The 21,964-nt window shown below is 41.4% G+C and overlaps 1 protein-coding gene across 1 annotated transcript; it reads left to right on the top strand.

Moving 5' to 3' along the window:
• The first annotated feature begins 1,204 nt into the window (after positions 1–1,204).
• LOC112266320 (actin related protein 2/3 complex, subunit 2) lies at positions 1,205–20,078 on the top strand. Its single transcript, XM_024443708.2, has 10 exons — positions 1,205–1,448; positions 2,456–2,490; positions 2,614–2,726; positions 4,871–4,916; positions 5,812–5,998; positions 7,681–7,774; positions 10,600–10,726; positions 11,081–11,181; positions 11,608–11,708; positions 19,241–20,078. Exons 1-10 carry the CDS (start codon positions 1,375–1,377, stop codon positions 19,260–19,262), a joined length of 900 nt encoding a protein of 299 aa, XP_024299476.2. The 5' UTR covers positions 1,205–1,374; the 3' UTR covers positions 19,263–20,078.
• Positions 20,079–21,964: the final 1,886 nt, after the last annotated feature.

Below are 21,964 nucleotides of genomic sequence, written 5' to 3'. Positions count from 1 at the left end.
TGGTTTCTTTGCAGCAATTCAACCATGAAGGCCCGATTCATGCAGTCTCCTCTCAACAGTTGATGTTGAGATGTGTCTGTTACTTGAACTCTGTGAAGCATTTATTTGGGCTGCAATCTGAGGAGCAGTTAACTCTAATGAACGTATCCTCTGCAGCAGAGGTAAATCTTCCTTTCCTGTGGAGGCCCTCATGAGAGCTAATTTCATCATAGCGCTTGATGGTTTTTGCAACTGCACTTGAAGAAACGTTCAAAGTTCTTGAAATATTTTGCATTGACTGACCTTCATGTCTTAAAGTAATGATGGACTGTCATTTCTCTTTGCTTATTTGAGCTGTTCTTGCCAAAATATGGACTTGGTCTTTTGCCAAATAGGGCTATCTTCTGTAAACCACCCCTACCTTGTCACAACACAACTGATTGGCTCAGTAATTACACAAAATAATTTAAATGCATTCCAGGTGACTACCTCATGAAGCTGGTTGAGAGAATGCCAAGAGTGTGCAAAGCTGTCATCAAGGCTAAGGGTGGCTACTTTGAAGAATCTCAAATATAAAATATATTTTGATTTGTTTAACAATTATTTGGTTACTACATGATTCCATATGTGTTATTTAATAGTGTTGATGTCTTCACTATTATTATACAATGTAGAAAAAAGTAAATATAAAGAAAAATTGAATGAGTTGGTGTTTCCAAACGTTTGACTGATACTGTATATATACAGTATATTTCATATATGCATTACATAGCCTACTACATTACAAACTTGTGGTTTGTCTATTACTAGGAGACAGAAGGAACCATGGACGATTTAAATGTGTTTTGTTTTCTGACAAAAACACACAATGAAGGTGAGCAGTTATTTAAGCAATAAGGCCCGAGGTGGTGTGGTATATGGCTGTTCTTATGCACAATGCAACGTGGAGTTTCTGGATACAGTCCTTAGCTGTGGTATATTGGGCATATACCACAAACACCCGAGGTGCCTTATTGCTATTATAAACTGGTTACCAATGTCATTAGAGCGTTAAAAATACATGTTTTGTCATACTCGTTGTATACGGTGTGATATACCTCGGCTTTCAGTCAATCAGCATTCAGGGCTCGAACCACCCAGTTCATAATTTTAAAAAATGAAGCAATCAGTGTGCACGTTTTATATCTAGACTAATATCAGCCACAATCTTACAGGCTGTGCTGTGAGCAACCTTGCTTTGGGGTCCGGAATGAAATAAGCGGAAGAGCCGACAGACGGAAGACTCGGCGGAAGCGGTCTGTCAGGGAAGAAACATTTGCAGAATTTGACACAAAGAAGCCTAAGGATCTAAAACATTTTATATTTCGATAAAAACGTATTCCCCAGTCCGCTGCAATGATTCTGCTAGAAATCAACAACCGGATTATAGAAGAGACGCTGACGTTGAAATTTGACGGCGCATCCAATGGGTGAGAAATCATTGTTCCAGGCTAGCTTCCGAATAGCTAACAGTAGCCGTATCTTAATGTCTGGCCAGTATTATTTGCTCGACAATGAATGAATGATGGATGGAAAATGTGCGGCTGGTGGAATTGACAGAACAGGGACTATATATTTGACATGTACAGTAATATTCTGGTTTAACTGAATAAAGTGGCACGCGCCTCTGCAAGAGGCAACGCTTAGCCGGAATAATGGGGTGTGTCTGTCACTGGCTAGCTAGACTAGCTGGGCAGGGGAAGCCTATCTAATAACTGTCTAGCCCCAATAAGGGGGTAACGCTAAGCGAACTCTAGTTTACGTGTGCTTGTCGGCATCCCCTCATTTATTGTCCCAATGAACTGCCAATTTTTAAATTATGATGGTGGCTTTCACATAAAATATGCACAGCCGTATTGTTAGCTAGCTAACTATACCTATCACTGGCTGCTATGCTAATCACCGCAGTGAAAGGGAACCTGCTTTTCTAGTTCATGGTATAGTAGCTAGCTAACTAGTTTGCTTTCATCTCTCCTCGCTTTGAATTGAGAAAGCGAACGTATCGTTATGGGTTAACCTTGTATTAGCTAGAGTCGTTCAATTTCAATGAAATGAATAGAGAATAATCAGACTAGATCGCTGCTAACGAGTGTAGCTAGCAATATATTAGCCATCGCGTTGTTGGCCTCTTCCGCATTCCAGCATCCCCAAGTTGGGTCATGTCAGTGCAACTCTCTGGGGAGAGGAACTGCTGTTATAGACAACTTCTAAACCCCAATGAGTGGTTTCTTGAAATACAATTGCAAGTTGCACGAAAACCAAAATGGTTTTACACAAATATGCCAACATGGTAACTGCTGCTACAGAATAGTATTATACTGGCAGCAAATTAAGCGTTGTCTATAGTTAACAACTACTCAACAAAACATGGCCGAATTTGTTATATTATCATGCATTCAGTTTCATACATATTTGACATATAATCCTCTATTTGTAGGACTAAACCAGAGGCAGTGGAGGTGACATTTGCAGGTGAGTTAAGGACTAGTGGTTAATATTTCTGTGCAGTAGCATGCAGTTTTAACACTATTATGCTATTTTCAGGTGTCCAGGTGGGTGCTTGTTTGTAACTGATGGCTTTTCTCTGAACTGTAGATTTCGATGGTGTACTCTACCACATCTCCAACCCCGATGGGGACAAGACCAAGCTGATGGTCAGCATCTCCCTTAAGTTCTACAAGGAGCTGCAGGAGCACGGAGCTGATGAGGTGACACACACACCAGCATCTGTACCTCCCTTGTCCTTCATTCAATCTATGGATATGTCCTGTGTAGCTCAGTTAGAGCATGGTGCTTGCAACGCCAGGGTTGTGGGTTCGATTCCCAAGGGGGGGCAGTTTATGTGACCGACTGGCTTGATTCGGTCTTGTGTAGGAATATTTGAAATTGTTTTTTTTTTACATTGGATAAAGGTAGAGACTCGGCGCTAGAAAAGGGTATATCATACACTACAGCTGAGGAACATTGGGAAAGTAATTCTGCTTTGAAAGTTGATAAACATGTAACCTCACTTTTGAGAAAATGGTCCTTGAATATTTTGGTACCTACCGGAGAGCTTTTCTTTGTCTACACCCATTCAGCATCGTTCACACCCTTTTAAGCTTTAGCCCCACCCATCTCTTTAATGATTCACATGTGAGGCTATGTACTAAATAACCAAAGATTTAACTTTTGGACTCCCTCTGCATATTTGCAATCAAATGCCAGAATTTTCTCCTTAGATATCATACTCTAATTCCACTGATTTCAGAACTCAGTCCTCAAGACAGAGGAGAGCAACACTTATGCAGTTCTACTATCTGATCTCTTTTTTTAAATATATATTTTTTAAATCAGCATTAAAAAGGATTACCTACACATACTGACCAGTTCAGATTATAGACAGAAGCGTACTACATGGCAGACCAATCTGAAATCGTCTCGCAGCATGTCCAGCCCAGTCCTTTTCTCAGCCAATCATTGCTAGCAGGAAGGATGCTGTATCTTTCCATGACTAAACCAACTAGGCTTGTAATTTAACAACTTTATTTGTTTTTACATATGGCATACAAGTTTGTTATTAAGGCATTCTTCCAGAATGCATTTCTTGCTAAAAATACATTTTGATTTAAACTTTAATTTTTTTATGTTCAAATTGGCGGTCTTGTGACGTGTGACATACAGCTAGTTTCCTGAAACGAGTCATATATATATATATATAAAATAATAAGGATGAAAATGTATGCATTCACTACTGTAAGTTGCTCTGTATAAGAGCGTCTGCTAAATTACAAAAATGTAGTGCTTGTAAACTAACCCATGGCACTCATAGCTTCAATTGTAGTTTAAAATGTGTCAGAGTAGATGTTTTATTTTTTGTTGAAAAGGAGAATGTCTGTAAAGCAGGATGTCAGGGCTTTGTACATCCTCACCATGTATGGAAGAAAGCAGCAGCAGTGGTTTCTTATAGAAACAGGAAGTGCTTTATGATTCACCCTATAAGGAGGAAGTGCTGACTGAGACAGCTAAATGTTGCCTAATGAACACCATGACTGCTTTCCTGTAGTCTACCAGTCCTTGTTTTCTTACTCTCTGTGAGTACTACTGAATCAAAGGACTGGATAGGTTTTAACAGTATTGCTTTAACCTGTCGAGCACTTGAAGATCATGGAGGAAAAGAGCTGTGGAAAGGAACACTTATATCACTTGCTGCACTGTGGTGTGTTTGTAAAGGACCAAATCATGTCCCAGTCCTGTCACCTGACCATAGAAAATGAATGTCTACCTTCATTGCCTTGTGTCCTACTTCCAGCTCCGTTCTTCATTGTAGTGGTATAGAAAGCTAGTTTAACTACTGCAAAAACAGTGGCCTTATGAGAACATGTTCAAGTAATCAAGCCTTGTCCTTTTCAGTCACTCAATGTAAATTTGGTACACCATGTCACCTTTCTTCACTAACCCACAAAACACATTTTCGTGTGTGGAAATGTTCCGCTTTACGTGTTACATAATAGATTTACATAAACACATGTCACAATGGTGCACTCTTGCAGTTTTACTGTAGAGGAAACTGAGTTGCAGTACATCTTCTTATAATAGAAGTAATGTCATCTGTTTCGACATGTGTACGCTGGATTTGCATATTATTGCCTTTTTTGTTCAGAACTCGTGCTGCATTCCAGTGATTCCACATTGACGGGTAACCGTTGTTTTAGGGGAAGGCTTATGATCTCCCCTTACCATTATCTACCCTGAGACATCCACCTCTACCAGTCCACTCTGGCTCTCTGATGTTGCATAGCTGGTGTCGGACTCCGTCGGGGCATTTCTGTTACTGCCCATAATAACACACCAAATCCCTCCCTCCTTTCAGCTGCTGAAGCGGGTCTATGGGAACTTCCTGGTTTCACCCGAGGCGTGTAAGTATTACGTAACTACGGTCCACTCTCCCTATGTAGGTTTCCACTGTCACCATGTTAATGACTCCGACTACTCAGAGAATTACCGACAGCGCGTCATATAGCCTATCCCTTACGGAGGTCCAACACCCACACTTATATTACTACCACTGACTTCGCTGATAGCTACTTTATTCAGGAAAAATGTACTAACTATTACTGAGATACTGTATGTGGCTGTCCCACCACCTAGCTGGGACTGAGATGCTGTATGTGGTTGTCCCACCACCTAGCTGGGACTGAGATACAGCATGTGGTTGTCCCACCACCTAGCTGGGACTGAGATACTGTATGTGCCTGTCCCACCACCTAGCTGGGACTGAGATACTGTATGTGGCTGTCCCACCACCTAGCTGGGACTGAGATACTGTATGTGGCTGTCCCACCACCTAGCTGTGACTGTAAGTCACTATAAATGACTCAAATGTAAAAAATAAACAACTGCTTCTTGTTTTCCTGCTTTAGTTTTTTCCACAGCCTGAAGTTTAGACACATTCAATTAAAATAACACCATGCACCCACATCCTCCTCCATGATTGAAACTATAGATAGTGTTTACTGGGTGATACGCTGTCTTTGGTTGGCACCAGGTCTAACGCTTTGCATTTAGGCCAAAACGTTGTTCTTTTTTTTTTTTTTTTTTTTTTTTTTGCTTAGTTTACTTTGTTGGAAAGTCTGCAGAATTTGGGTTTTATTAGTATTTATTGTCATTTGCTATAGGCTGGTTTTGACCCCCATTCCCCTCAGAGATTGACACCATGTCATAGTTAGTAAACCTCTTACTAAGAAGTTTTCTAGTGATTTAATAATTATATCAAACAATAGCTGATCTTGTCTGTAATTGGCTGTCTCCTAGGCTACAACGTCTCCCTGCTCTTTGACCTGGATGCGGTCCCGGCCAATAAGGAGGAAGTGATCCACCAGGCGGGCATGCTGAAGAGGAACTGCTTCGCCTCGGTGTTTGAGAAGTACTTCAAGTTCCAGGAGGAGGGCAAGGAGGGAGAGACGAGGGCCGTGGTCCACTACAGAGACGACGAGTCCATGTAGGTGGCCGCTGCACTGCCTGGATGAAAATGTATAGAATTAACCATAGACAAAACAAGGATGCTATTTTTTGTTGACTACTAAAAGTCTGAGGCTTTGGGTGGGGGGGTTCTACTAAAACATGGAATTGTTTTAAGGTGGTCATGACATAGATCATTTAGTTATTTGATTTTGAATTTTAGGACCCCTGTAGGTATCAAAACAATTACTTGTTGAAATATAGAATTTTGCCTTTACTGCTATAGCCCATAAAAACACTGAGTAACACATTCAAAAATGACAAAACAGTATAAAATTATTCCTAAGGAATAAGGTTTTGAAGTGTGTATATCTCCATCACACACACTACCGGTCAAGTTTTAAAAACACCTACTCAATCAAGGGTTTTTCTTTATTTGTACTATGTTCTACATTGTAGAATAATAGTGAAGACATCAAAACTATGAAAAGCACCTATGGAATCGTGTAGTAACCAAAAAGGTATTAAACAAATGTTATATTTGAGATTCTTCAAATAGCCACCCTTTGCCTTGATGACAGCTATGCACACTCTTGGCATTTTCTCAACCAGCTTCATGAGGTAGTCACCTGGAATGCATTTCAATTAACAGGTGTGCCTATTTAAGTTAATTTGTGAAATTTCATTCCATAATGCATTTGAGCCAATCAGTTGTGTTGTGACAAGGTAGTGAGTGGGGGGGTATACAAAATATGGCCATATTTGGCAAGAACAGCTCAAATAAGCAAAGAGAAATTACAGTCCATCATTACTTTAAGACATGAAGGTCAGTCTATTGCTCGTGTTTCTTGGCCCAAGCAAGTCTCTTCTTATTGGTGTCCTTTAGTTGGTTTCTTTGCAGCAATTCGACCATGAAGGCCTGATTCACGCAGTCTCCTCTAAACAGTTGACGTTGAAATGTGTCTGTTACTTGAACGCTGAAGCATTTATTTTGGCTGCAATCTGAGGCTGGTAACTCTAATGAACTTATCCTCTGCAGTAGAGGTAACTCTGGGTCTTCCTGTCCTGTGGCGGCTCTCATGAGAGCCAGTTTCATCATAGCGCTTGATAGTTTTTGCGACTGCACTTGAAGAAACTTCCAAAGTTTAAATGTCCGTGTTGACTGACCTTCATGTCTTAAAGTAATGATGGACTGTCATTTCTCTTTGCTTATTTGAGCTGTTCTCGCCATAATATGGACTTGGTCTTTTACCAAATAGGGCTATCTTCTATATACCACCCCTACCATGTGACAACATAACTGATTGCCTCAAAAGCATTAAGAAGGAAAGAAATTCCACAAATGAACTTTTAACAAGGCACACCTGTTAATTTAAATGCATTCCAGGTGACTACCTCATGAAGCTGGTTGAGAGAATGCCAAGAGTGTGCAAAGCGGTCATCAAGGCAGAAGGTGGCTACTTTGAAGAATCTCAAATATAAAATGTATTTTTATTTATATTTTTTTGCTTACTTCATGATTCCATATGTGTGTTTTAATATTTTTGATGTCTTCACTTCATTCTACAATGTAGAAAATAGTAAAAAGAAAAGGAAAGGTGTCTAAACCTTTGACTGGTACTGTGTATATTTTTAAATCTAAGAAACCTTTTTTTTACTGCCAGTATTCCATGTCACCGAGGTGACTACTGGTTGTTGACATGTTCCTGTGTTTGTCCTCAGGTATCTGGAGGCCAAGAAGGACAGAGTGACGGTGGTGTTCAGCACTGTGTTCAAAGATGACGATGATGTCATCCTTGGGAAAGTGTTCATGCAGGTGAAACAATATTTCTCTCTCAAGTAGTGATGTGCCGATATGACATTTTTGGCTGATATCCAATATTTTCCTTGCCAAAAAACCCGATACCGAATTTAACATTTTAGTGGCCTTTTAAGCATTTTAGTACAGTTAATTAGTTAAAACACGCATGGATGCAGCAGTCTAAGGCAATGCATCACAGTTCAAGAGGCGTCACTACAGTACCTGGTTCGAATCCAGGCTGTATCACATCCGGCCGTGATTGGGAGTCCCATAGGGCGGTGCACAATTGGCCCAGCGTTATCCGGGTTAGGCCGTCATTGTAAATAACGATTTGTACTTATGTCCCCATTACCAGTAAAACATCATCAAAACTAATTTCTTTCACTTACTCGCTGTGCTGTTTTGTTGTTAATTTGTTCAGTCGTTTCATTCTCAACCAGGATTTCATAATCCATGTCAAGCAGTGAAGTTTCAGCTCTGTCCGTGGCCTCTCTTCCTCGGTACAGCCTGTCACTGTCTCTGTTTCCATCTTGTCCAGCTGTGTAACATTTCACATAAACCCTGTCTCTTGTCTGCATCGAGGTAGCAGTCCTTGTACATGGCATCGAGCATGGTGGTGACACAGTAAAGAGAGAATGCCACCGACTCGCTTGTTCACAGCCTGTGTGGGCAGTTTTGTTGAGCAGGCGTTTCAATGCCGTGACAGAGGGCATCACGGCTGCAGTTGATCAGCTTATTTCTCCAGTCAGTTGTTTTGAATGGAGCTAGCTACTGTGTTCATGTTTCCATGTTTCAAACATGTTCTCAAATGCCATTGAAATGGCAGCAGCAGTATGACAACCAGCACATTCATGAGCATGAAATATGACTTTCCACATTACGACATCCTCGTCGACCCACTGTGCTATCAGACTCAGCATGCTGATATCGCTGGTCCAAATGTCAGTCGTGAAGCTAATAGCAGTGACGCTATTACTGTGTAACTCCTGTAGGGCAACATCTGAAAAATAGCACACTTAGTAGTGTGTATCGGTGCTCGACCAGTCGGCGAAAGCCAACATCACCCACGACAGAGTGGTTGTCAAGGACAACGAATTCCATTATCTTGGCATTAATGGATTTCGCCATTGAGTTGTTTCGCTGAAATGTTGTTTCTCTTTCAAATGACTGCTCAACTTGTTGAGTGCTCGATCCACACAGCAGACATGGTGGGCTAGGTTAGGAATGCTGTGTTGCGTGTGTCGTTACATCATGTACCTACATTATATAGGTATGCACGTCAGCTTTGACATCAGTTTTGCAAATCGGCGTTAAACTAGAAATATTTTGCCGATGTTGTCATGTTTAGCTAATATTGGCCAATTCCGATATGTTCACTGATATCGTGCATCACTTCTCAAGTTTTCATCACCCTTAACAGGAACCGCCTCTCACATGATTAAAACGAGTTTGGCAGCACTATGTACTAGAGGTCGACCGATTAATCGGAATGGCCAATTTAATTAGGGCTGTTTTCATAACAATCGGTATTTTGGGCGCTGATTTGCCTTTTTTTTATTTTTTTATACCTTTTTATTTAACTAGGCAAGTCAGTTAAGAACACATTCTTATTTTCAATGATGGCCTAGGAACGGTGGGATAACTGCCTTGTTCCCGGCGCAGAACAACAGATTTTTATCTTGTCAGCTCGGGGGACCTAATCTTGCAACCTTACAGCATTAAACTTATCTTATAAAAAACAATCAATCAATCATAATCACTAGTTAACTACACATGGTTGATATTACTAGATATTATCTAGCATGTCCTGCGTTGCATATAATCTGACTGAGCATACAAGTATCTAAGTATCTGACTGAGCGGTGGTAGGCAGAAGCAGGCGTGTAAACATTCATTCAAACAGCACTTTCATACGTTTTTACAGCAGCTCTTCGTTGTGCGTCAAGCATTGCACTGTTTATGACTTCAAGCTTATCAATTCCCGAGATGAGGCTTGTGTAACCGAAGTGAAATGGCTAGCTAGTTAGCACGCTCTAATTGTCGTTGTGTTGCTGGTTCGAGCCCAGGGAGGAGCGAGGAGAGGGACGGAAGCTGTACTGTTACACTGGCAATACTAAAGTGCCTATAAGAACATCCAATAGTCAAAGGTTAATGAAATACAAATGGTATAGAGGGAAATAGTCCTATAATTCCTATAATAACTACAACCTAAAACTTCTTACCTGGGAATATTGAAGACTCCTGTTAAAAGGAACCACCAGCTTTCATATGTTCTCATGTTCTGAGCAAGGAACTGAAACGTTAGCTTTCTTACATGGCACATATTGCACTTTTATTTTCTTCTCCAACACTTTGTTTTTGCATTATTTAAACCAAATTGAACATGTTTCATTATTTACTTGAGGCTAAATAGATTTTAATTATGTATTAAGTTAAAATAATTGTCATTATTACAAATACATTTTTTTTTTTTAAATCAGCTGATTTAATCGGTATCGGCCTTTTTGGTCCTCCAATAATCGGTATCGGGGTTGAAAAATCATAATCGGTCGACCTCTACTATGTACGGTACAAAGTGATGTAATTACAATACAGTATGTATGTCCATATGGTTGTGAAAAGGAGAAAGGATGCCAAAGTATCTTTGCACTGTTGCCTAAAGGTAGTTCACTACCGTAATGCAGAAACCCAATCACCTCCATGTCTGTGCAAATGATTTATGAAATATCTTATTTGCGCTCTACACTATTAGGTATTTGTCATGGACAACCTTAGTGTGTGTGTGTGTGTGTCACTCTCTGTATGTGTCTCACTGTCTGTGTTGCTCTCTCTGTGTGTAGGAGTTTAAGGAGGGTCGGCGAGCCAGTCACACTGCTCCCCAGGTTCTGTTCAGCCACCGGGAGCCGCCCCTGGAGCTGAAGGACACTGACGCCGCCGTTGGAGACAACATCGGCTACATCACCTTCGGTCTGTACCAACCATTCCCAGGTTTTCCAGAAATCCTGGTTGGAGGATTCTGGATTTTCTGCTTATTCTATTCTGATTCCTGGAATCTTCCAAATGGGATGTTGGGCCTTCCTGGGAATTACATGGTTTTACTGTACAAGATGGTGCCTAGAGCTGAATTGTGTGACCGTTAAATATATATATTTTAACTTAAACTAGATATGCAATTAATTAGTCGTTTTCCCAACGCTAGTGACATGATAGAAAGTAGTCAGTGGATGATCATAAACAAACATTAGCTTGAATATCAGGTCAGTCATCCGCCTAATTCCAATGTCTTTGTGGTAATGTGTGTTATTTCTCCTGTCCTCTCAGTCCTGTTCCCACGTCACACCAACGCCAACGCCAGAGACAACACCATCAACCTCATCCACACCTTTAGGGACTACCTGCACTACCACATAAAGTGCTCCAAGGTGACTTCCCTAACTAGTATACTAACTAGGACCCTATTAGTCCCAACTTCTGCACTGCCCTAACTAGGACACTACTATACCTGCACTACCCATTATAGTGCTCCTTGATGAGCACTAACTATTGCCCCTACTAGGGCCCTACCATACCTGCACTACCATGTAAAGGAACAGTTTTCTGGACATAGATTAAGCAAAGGTTGAGGGAATAACTTTACCGGCACTAGCATGGTAAAACCCTGCAGTCTGTGATCATAAAGGTATCTGATGGGCTTTCCATCGTAAACAGTTACGGGGGTGTAAATATGTACTTTTCAGATTCCTGCCTGGTATGAGTTGAGGTCAATTAGTGTGCATGTCAGTGAGCTGTTGGTTCAGTAGGCGTGTATTAAGGTATGTCTCTGTCGTCGTCACCCCCCCCCCTTCCAGGCCTACATCCACACACGTATGAGGGCTAAGACTTCTGACTTCCTCAAGGTGTTGAACAGGGCTCGACCCGATGCTGAGAAGAAGGAGATGAAGACTATGTCGTAAGTTACTGCTGCTCTGCACGCCAGCGTTGGAGTGCTGATCTAGGATCAGTTTAGCCTTTTGGCTCACTATGGATAGTATTACATGTTTATGTGGGAGGGGATCCTAGATCGGCACACCTACTCTCAGATGCTTTTAGAATATGGTCCCATACCTGGACTGTGCTTGATTGAGCTTGCCTGGAACTAATGGAATAGTCCTAAAAGTGCATGCCCCGCCCACCTGGCACTCCAGCCAATGCTCGAACAAAACGCTCAAAGTATTTGAAAAAATGAACATACTAATTGGACCCAGGTCTGACTTATTCCACTGCCAGCCATTGGGTTCACTGGGATGTGGGTGATCTAACGTTGACTCTAGCAGCACTGCCTGTAGGACACTTCTGTCCTTTAAAACAAGTCATATGGGAAGTTCACCCTGCTGTGTGTGCCTGTGAGTGTAGCCTGTTCTCAAAGATCAGAGAGATCAGTTCATCTGTTATCATTTATTGAAGCACACGGGCTACTTTCACCATGTCCCCAGATCTTATTGTCCCTGATAATGCTTTATTTTGTGTGTGAAATGTTTTCACGTCCCTCGCCCACCTCGACATTCCTTTCTTAGTTAAATACCAACAGCGAACACACTCATCAGCGCCTGTGTGGTGAACAGCAGTCAGATGGAGAGAGAGAGCCAGGGTGGAAGTGTGTACTCTCTCTACGTCTCTGGTACCAAGTTGCAGCCTTCACCCAAACCACAGCTGATAATGGATTGTAGAGATTCCTTAGAAGCTGATAAAAGAATAGCTTCTACAGATTCCTTAGAACCCTCCTGTAATGTTCTTGTCTGTAGGCTACAGTGTTTGTGAGGGCTCTCTTGTTTCAACAGTTGTGTTCATTGTGTGTGTACTACTAGAACTGCTTTGACACGAGCAGCGCTGTTTGAAGTGGGCTCAGGTGGAATTTTTACAAGCTCCCCCCACTCAAATCCGTTTGGTCCCTATTGCTGTGTGGGATCTGTGGATCTGATCAGCATTCCCCCTCTCTGTCTGAAACAGAAGAGGCCTTGTCTAAATATGAATATTTAACTGTGACTCTAACTGTGACTTTAACTGGAATTCTATGCCACTGATCCTCAGGGAGCTCCGCTCTGGGTGGAAGGAAGCAGGGGTGTACTGTTTCACAATCTGGGATTTAGTCAGCGGTAGTTGACATAGTTGGGTCAACATTTAGTTGGAAGGTGTGGTATCTGTATTTTTTTAAACTCTTGCATGGAGGCCATATGTGCTGACCTTTTCTGTGTTGACCAAGAGTCGTCTGTTCTTTCGACCAATCTATTGGTCAACATTTTTAAACGTGTATTTTTCCATATAGACACATCAAATGTCTTTTAATCAAATCAACTGTATATATATACTGAGCTTGTCTAATGCTTTACGCAAACTGTTTGATTAAATAATGAAGACACAAATGACTAGAGGGAGACCGAACGCAATTGATTTGATTGTGCCGGGCCTGGTTCAGACTTGCTCTGTTAAAAAAAACATTGAGCAACTGACGAACACCCTTTGTCTCTCTCTCTATCCTCTCTACTGCAGCAACCACCACACATCAACACGGTGTTTATTGCTTATTCCCTGAACCCTTGCTCTCTTTACGTGACACATGTATGCTTTGCATGCACGTGACCAATAGGGCCTGACCTATAGCATATCATAACCACATCAATAAACTCTGAACACCATAACACACTTGACAGCAAAATGGATGCAGAGGATGTGACAAACTGGAAACAGGAATGTTTACTGGTTGTGCAGGAGGTAAAGGGGAAGTCGGGTGTCTGGAATAAATTTGACTAGTTGTAGTAAATACTGGAGATCAAGAAATGTTATGGAGCGCTGGGATGGTAGGTCTCCGGGAACAGGGTTGGAGAGAGGACCTATAGGATGCTAGTTCTCCGGGAAAGGGGTTGGAGGAGAGGACCTATAGGATGCTAGTTCTCCGGGAACGGGGTTGGAGGAGAGGACCTATAGGATGCTAGTTCTCCGGGAACGGGGTTGGAGGAGAGGACCTATAGGATGCTAGTTAGGAAGCTCTGCGTCCATATTAGATCAGTGTGCCAACTTTTTTTTGTAAAGTCTTTATTGCAGCAAGGACTAAACAGTTGTATTCGTGAATGCAATTTCCGAAATGGAATGGTTTGCTGTGTCATGACATGAAAAAATTAATTATTGATACAGTAGCCTACAGAAGTATTGAAATGCAGGCCTAAGTAAGTTACGGTATTAAGACTAAACAGGATGGGTTCTTAGGCCTACAGGTCTGATGGTGGTTATACAAGGCTGCTATACTAAGCCTACTAATGATAGACATAAATTATTATAATAACAATAAGAGAAAGGAGGGTTATTGTAAATATAATTTCAGGCAATTTGTAACAGTGTAAACAACCCTAAGTAATACTAGTGGCTGGTCTAAATGAAAAAGTGTATAGCAAAGATTTAAAAACAGCTGAATTTGTGAAATTGTTACGTGAGGCTTGGTGCTCATGGTGTCAGTAGGTTTTTACTGATGTGTTTCACAACCGTGACCACTATCCAAAACGGGAGAAAGCACATTTGTTATAAAATGATCTTTTTATTTGTGTTGCACCGTTCTTACATAATGTAACCATATACAATTCCAGTAGCACGTCTTGGACTGTGCCATCCCCAAGCCCTCCACAATGGAACAGTCCACCCAGACAGGCACCAATCAGACGGGTGTCTTGTACACCATGATTTAAAATAATGATGTTTTACTACTGCTCGACTAAAGAAACCAAGGTTCAAACAATTGACCAGTCGACTATATTGTGTCAGCCCTAATCTACAGTGCCTTCTGAAAGTATTCCCTTCACTTTTTCCACCTTTCTTTATATATTTTTTTTTAACCTTTTATTAAACTAGGCAAGTCAGTTAAGAACAAATTCTTATTTTCAATGACGGCCTAGGAACAGTGGGTTAACTGCCTGGTCAGGAGCAGAACGACAGATTTGTACCCTGTCAGCTCGGGGTTTTGAACTTGCAACCTTCCGGTTACTAGTCCAGCGCTCTAACCACTAGGCTACTCTGCCACCCCAATCTTCTGTTACAGCCTGAATTTAAAATGGATTAAATTGCAAAAAAAAAAAATGTTTTCAATGTCACTGGCCTACACACAATACCCCATAATGTCAAAGTGGAATTATGTTTTTAATTCTTTTTTTACAATAAAAAATGAAAAGCTGAAATGTCATGAGTCAATAAGGATTCAACCCCTTTGTTATGGCAAGCCTAAAAGTTCAGGAGTAGAAATGTGTTTAGTCCATGATTTTTTTAAATAACTACCTAAAATCTCTGTACATACAATTAATTATCTGTAAGGTCCCTCAGTCGTGCAGTGAATTTCAAACACAGGTTCACCCACAAAGACCAGGGAGGTTTTCCAATGCCTTGCAAAGGAGGACACCTATTGGTAGATGGCTTTAAATGTACAGAGCAGACATTGAATATCCCTTTGACCATGGTGAAGTTATTAATTACACTTTGGATGGTGTATCAATACACCCAGTCACTACAAAGATATAGATGTTCTTCCTAACTCAGTTGCCAGAGAGGAAGGACACTGCTCAGGGATTTTAGTAAGTCCAATGTTGCCTTTAAAACAGAGTTTAATGGCTGTGATGGGAGTAAAGTGAGGATGGATCAACAACATTGTAGTTACTCCACAATACTAAACTAAACTGTAATGAACTTATCCTCTGCAGCAGAGAACTGGGTCTTCCTTTCCTGTGGCGGTCCTCATGAGAGCCAGTATCATCATAGTGCTTGATGTTTTTTTTCGGCTGCACTTAAAGAAACGCTCAAAGTTCTTGTAATGTTCTGCATTGACTGACCTTCATGTCTTAAAGTAATGATTGACTGTCATTTCTCTTTGCTTATTTGAACTGTTCTTGCCATAATAGGTCTATCTTCTGTATATCCCCCTACCTTGTCACAACACAACTGATTGGCTCAAGGGCCTTAACCCTCCTGTTGTGTTCGTTTCATGTTAATTAATTCTGTGTTTCTGGTCCAAAATGACCATCCCCATTTATAGTGGATTATGAATCAATAATAATACATTTATTATCACCTGATGTTGTTAGATCTTTTTATCAACTTAAGTTCTTGTGAACATTACAAGTTTTGAACTTCTATTTGCTATTTATGGCCTGTAGGCCTCATTGACCTGAGCTCATACAACTATTTATGGCCTGTAGGCCTCATTGACCTGAGCTCATACAACTATTTATGTCCTGTAGGCCTCATTGACCTGAGCTCATACAACTATTTATGTCCTGTAGGCCTCATTGACCTGAGCTCATACAACTATTTATGGCCTGTAGGCCTCATTGATCTGAGCTCATACAACTATTTATGGCCTGTAGGCCTCATTGACCTGAGCTCATACAACTATTTATGGCCTGTAGGCCTCATTGATCTGAGCTCATACAACTATTTATGGCCTGTAGGCCTCATTGACCTGAGCTCATACAACTATTTATGGCCTGTAGGCCTCATTGACCTGAGCTCATACAACTATTTATGGCCTGTAGGCCTCATTGACCTGAGCTCATACAACTCGTTTTTGAGTTTAAAAAAAAAAGCAACATGTATGGATTATTTTGACTAACAAATACTCAGATGAAACATATTGTGCTATTTATCACAGACTACTTTGTGTCAAACTTTAACAAGGACTCTAGTCACCAGTGTCATGATGAAAGCTATGATCAAGAACCTCACATATAGTATATCGTTTGGTCATTGTGCTGCCACAGAATGGATTGTGAGCAAGGCCTCAAAAGCTTTAAATACCAGAGCTGTGAGAAGTTCTATATATTATTGAAACAATGTTGCGATTGTTTGTGAGAATGCCAACAAGTGTGGTTCCCATGGGGGAAAGATATCTGTTTGGGAAAGGTTCCCGTGGGGGTTGCCATGGAAGCCAAGAAGGGGAGTGAGGTTTGTGTGTGTGTGCTCAAACACACATGCATGTGGGGTTCTGGGATAGGAAGTGTGTCCATCTGATGAATGGGCATGTGCCTGAACTCAATTTTATACACTAATTGCAGTCTCACCCATTCATTTCTAATGACTGGTCAGGTTTGACCGGGAAACACCATAGGTGTACAAAAGTTCAATTAAACACCCACAATGCTCCTAGGCTGGTAACTCTAATGAACTTATCCTCTGCAGCAAAGGTAACTCTGGGTCAACAAGTATGTTGTGTGTTCAGATGCCCTATGTGGATGAAGTCATGGAACCTTATGAGAATCAGGTTAAATGAACAACATTTTTCAGAGAGAATTTATAAATCGGTCCAATTCGAGCAGGAGGGTTAAGAAGGAAAGAAATTCCACAAATTTACTTTGAACAAGGCACACCTGTTTATTGAAAATCATTTCAGGTGACTACCTCATGAAGCTGGTTGAGAGAATGCCAAGAATGTGCAAAGGCTGTCAAGGCAAAATGGTGGCTACTTTGAAGAATCTCAAATATAAAATATATTTTGATATATTGACACCTTTGTTTTTGGTTACTACATGATTCCATGTTATTTCATAGTTTTGAGGTCTTCACTATTATTCCATAATGTAGAAAATAGTACTTTATATATATATATATATATATATATATATATATAAAAACTGGAATGAGTAGGTGTCCCAACTTTTGACTGGTACTGTATATATGTTTTTTTTCTTTATTTAACCCCCCTTTTCTCACCAATGGTCTCGGGAGAGGCGACGGTTGAGTCATGCGTCCTCCAAAACATGACCTGCCAAACCGCGCTTCCACCCGCCCGCTTAACCCGGAAGCTGCACCAATGTGTTGGAGGAAACACTGTAACTTCTTGGTGCTACCCATCCCATTAGCGGGATCATTTTCCTCAGCAAATAGCATAGCGCAACAGTCAAATAATATTACTAAAAAATATTCATATTCATGAAATCACAAGTGCAATATTGCAAAACACAGCTTAGCCTTTTGTTAATCCACCCGTCGTCTCAGATTTTGAAATTATGCTTTACAGTGAAAGCAATCCAAGCGTTTGTAAGTTTATCGATAGCATAGCATCATGTACACTTAGCATCAGGAAGCTTGGTCACGAAAATCAGAAAAGCAATCAAATTAATAGTTTACCTTTGATCTTCGGATGTTTTCACTCACGAGACTCCCAGTTACACAACAAATGTTCCTTTTGTTCCATAAAGATTATTTTTATACTCAAAATACCGACGTTTGTTTGTCGCGCTATGTTCAGGAATCCACAGGAAAGAGCGGTCACGACAACGCAGATGTATATTCCAAATAATATCCATAATGTCAACGTTTTTTATAATCAATCTTCATGTTGTTTTTAAAATATATATTCGATAATATATCAACCGAGTGTGTAGGTTTTTCAATAACAGCAGGAGGAACGATGGCGGCTTTACTCAGTTGTGCAAAAACTCACTCAGAGCCCCCACCTATCCACTTACGCAATGTGATCCTTCATGCTCATCTTTCAAAATAAAAGCCTGAAACTGTCTAAAGACTAAAGCCATAGAAAAAGGAATCTGGTTGATATCCCTTTAAATGGAGGATAGGCTTGCATAGGAACAGAGAGGTTTCCAAATAAGAGGCACTTCCTGATTGGATTTTCCTCAGGCTTTTGCCTGCAATATCAGTTCTGTTATACTCACAGACAGTATCTTTAGAGTTTTTTTTTTATCCTAATCTGACAATTATATGCATATTCTAGTTTCTGGGGCTGAGAAATAGGCAGTTTCAAATGGGTACGTTTTTTTAGACAAAAACTAAAATACTACACGCAAAGGTTAACTGACAGTCAGTCTGCAGGTGCCCGGTCCGCCACAAGGAGTCGCCATAGAGCGCAATGAGCCAAGTAAAGCTCCCCCGGCCAAACCCTCCCCAACACTGGGCCAATTGTGTGCCGCCCTTTGGGACTCCGAGTCACAGGTGGTTGTAACACAGCCTGGGATTGAACCCGGGTCTGTAGTGACGCTTCAAACACTGCAATGTAGTGCCTTAGACCACTGCGCCACTCGGGAGGCCCCATGTATTTCATTTTCAATACATTTGTAAAATAAGCATGTTTTCACTTTGACATTATGGGGTATTGTGTGTAGATAGATGAGGGGGGGAAATATATTTGGAATTCTGGCTGCAACACAACAAATGTGGAATAAGTTGAGGGGTATAAATACCTTATGAAGGCACTGCATGTGCCTTCAGCTGTCAACTATATCTTTCAACTGCAACATTTCAACAAGTTTGTCATCTAGTCAGCGCCAGCGAGGAGCCTACCTTGGACCTTGTGGCGAGAGGGTTTTCCATTCAAACATTGACTTAATAAAACCTAGAAGCAGTAATGCCAAGCCCTCTGTAGAAAAGGCTTTAGGGCGAGCTGCCAATAAAGTGTCTGTGTGGCAAGACTTTTTAATTGATTTCTGGCTAACTGTTTTTTATGTCTGTTTTCAGGGGCAAGACGTTCTCCCGCTGAGGCTGGTCCACACACGCACTCTGACCCCTGGACATGCCCAATCGTGCCACACTGAGACTCGACTCCACATTGGACAGGATCACAGGCCCCTAAAGCCCCGCCCAGCGCGTGTTCATCCTGTGTCTTTTTTAAATAAAGTTATCTCCTCTTTGAATAAAGTTGTCTCTTAGTAGAAATCGAGGCTGAAACAAATAAAAAGGGCATTCCTTGCTTTGCATAGTTAAAAGATAATTATTAGTCCTATATAAATATATATATATAAAAAAAAATATGTTTTGATACGATATCTTTTACTCCATTTGGTACTCTTACCTTGCTCCCTCCCTGGTGGTGTCCATAACTTCAGAACCCCACCTCCCTCCCTGGTGGTTTCCATAACTTCAGAACCCCACCTCTCTCTCTCCCTCCCTCCCTGGTGGTGTCCATAACTTCAGAACCCCACCTCCCTCCCTGGTGGTTTCCATAACTTCAGAACCCCACCTCTCTCTCTCCCTCCCTCCCTGGTGGTGTCCATAACTTCAGAACCCCACCTCCCTCCCTGGTGGTGTCCATAACTTCAGAACCCCTCCTTGCTCCTTCACTGGTGGTGTCCATAACTTCAGAACCCCTCCTTGCTCCTTCACTGGTGGTGTCCATAACTTCAGAACCCCTCCTCCCTCCCTCCCTGGGGGTGTCCATAACTTCAGAACCCCTCCTCCCTCCCTCCCTGGGGGTGTCCATAACTTCAGAACCCCTCTCTTTCTCCTTCCCCCTCTCTATGCTTCCATGTTGTCTGTACCATTGTCATTGGAAAAATAAACCAGTCTTATAAAAATCCTTATTTTCTGTGTTGTGGTTTCACAGACCTTAATCTCACATTAACATTACTTTATTTGTCCAATTGTACAAGGTCCAATGGAAATGTGACTTGCACTTTATCCCAACTCCTCCGAAAGACAAAAAGGTACACCTACAGGTTGGAGAAGGGGGCTGCCATACTATGGCGCAATTGTGGGGGTTAAATGCCCTGTTCAAGGGCGCAACAGCAGGCGATGGCATCTAGGATTTGATACCTGCAACCCTCCCATTGCCAGCTAACTTCCCGCATGATTTTTCCTTAAGACCCGAGATTCAACCTGGCAACCCTTCGGTTGCTGGCTTCTCTAACCGCTAGGCTACCTGTCTACCTGCCATCATGTCCTAGTCACAATTCTTTACAACTTCAGTCCTTGTTTGACAAATTCATCTCACGTCATCAACCAAAGTTGTTTTCTTGTTTATTTTTCGCTGTTTCATCTAGATACCGTTCCTTAGAACTCCAGACCTCGTTTCCTTAGATCACTGTCAGCCATGACTTTCTTTTCCAGGGGTAGCTGCATCTCCTTTGACAACCCATTATCTTGCGATAACAAAAACATGGACTTTTACCTGTTGCTAGGGAACATGACAATGGTGGAGATTTGAGAGTTCAGTCAAGTTGCACTCGTTACAAGTTGGCACCACTGAGGGATTGGTGGAATGTTATGTAGAGCTGTCAAACTGGTGAGGAGTAATACTGTGGAGAGGCCTGCCTACTTTATTTTATCATCAGTACAGTACAGCAGAAACGGTACATCTGTTTGCTTGTGCTCTTGCCAACTCTGTCATGCCACACGTCTTTACAAAGAACCTAATCTTACACTTCAGCAACTGTAGTTGTCCTTCATGGGAGACGACATGTTGCGTTGTCTTTGATTTCTCTTTAGCTTCACTGAAAACAGCTCTGTTTATCCAGTGGTGTGTGTGTGGTGGAGTATGATCAGGACGTTTGCCCTGGTATCGTGTGTTGGAGCGAACCATTCAGGAGAGCTGAGCATTAAATAGGTCTAGTTGCCAGGCTGAAGTAGCAAGGACATGCACATTAAGAAAAGGTGACACCCAGGCCATGTGACACCCAGGCTATACTCTATTTTTGAAAGAGTACATTAACCAAGACCATACGTACATTTATGACAGCTGGACGTATTATGGTCAGCAGGATACAGGAAGAAGGATGGAAGCAAGATAACTGATGACTAACACGTGAAACATAAGCATGCAATGCATACATTATTTTTAGGACGTGAAAAGGGTTCTACCATCGTTATAACCAAACCAAAAGCAGATATGAGCGTTAGTGGGTGTGAACTAGCTCTGAGTTGTATTAAAGTGTATATTGAATTCACAAGTTCTTGTAAGAGTATTATATTTATGAGACAATTCTCCACGACACATGCGAGACGTTCACGCAGAGAGTGGTGCTTTTGTGAAAACCCTGAGTTGCGTTGGCCTCAACCATGTCATTGCTTTAGAAGCTTCTGATATGCTAATTGACATAATTTGAGTCAATTGGAGGTGTACCTGTGGATGTATTTCAAGGCCTACCTTCAAACTCTGTGCCTTTTTGCTTGACATCATGGGAAAATCAAAAGAAATCAGCCAAGACCTCAGAAAATAATTGTAGACCTCAAGTCTGGTTCATCATTGGGAGCAATTTCCAAACGCCTGAAGGTACCACGTTCATCTGTACGAAACAATAGTACGCAAGTATAAACACCATGGGACCACACAACCGTCACACCGCTCAGGAAGGAGACGTGTTCTGTCTCCTAAGAGATTAACGTACTTTGGTGCGAAAAGTGCAAATCAATCCCAGAACAACAGCAAAGGATCTTGTAAAGATGCTGGAGGAAACAGGTACAAAA

This window comes from Oncorhynchus tshawytscha, linkage group LG07 (genome assembly GCF_018296145.1).
Source record: "Oncorhynchus tshawytscha isolate Ot180627B linkage group LG07, Otsh_v2.0, whole genome shotgun sequence".
Classification (NCBI taxonomy): Eukaryota; Metazoa; Chordata; class Actinopteri; order Salmoniformes; family Salmonidae; genus Oncorhynchus; species Oncorhynchus tshawytscha.
The sequence above is the reverse complement of the archived record's forward strand: the minus strand, read 5'-3'. Positions and strand labels throughout refer to the sequence as shown.

Coding starts and splice junctions, on each gene's coding strand:
- LOC112266320 (XM_024443708.2), top strand. CDS start 1,375: ATGATTCTGCTAGAAATCAACAACCGGATTATAGAAGAGACGCTGACG. Junction 2,491..2,613: donor AGTGGAGGTGACATTTGCAG/GTGAGTTAAGGA, acceptor TCTGAACTGTAG/ATTTCGATGGTGTACTCTAC. Junction 2,727..4,870: donor AGGAGCACGGAGCTGATGAG/GTGACACACACA, acceptor CCCTCCTTTCAG/CTGCTGAAGCGGGTCTATGG.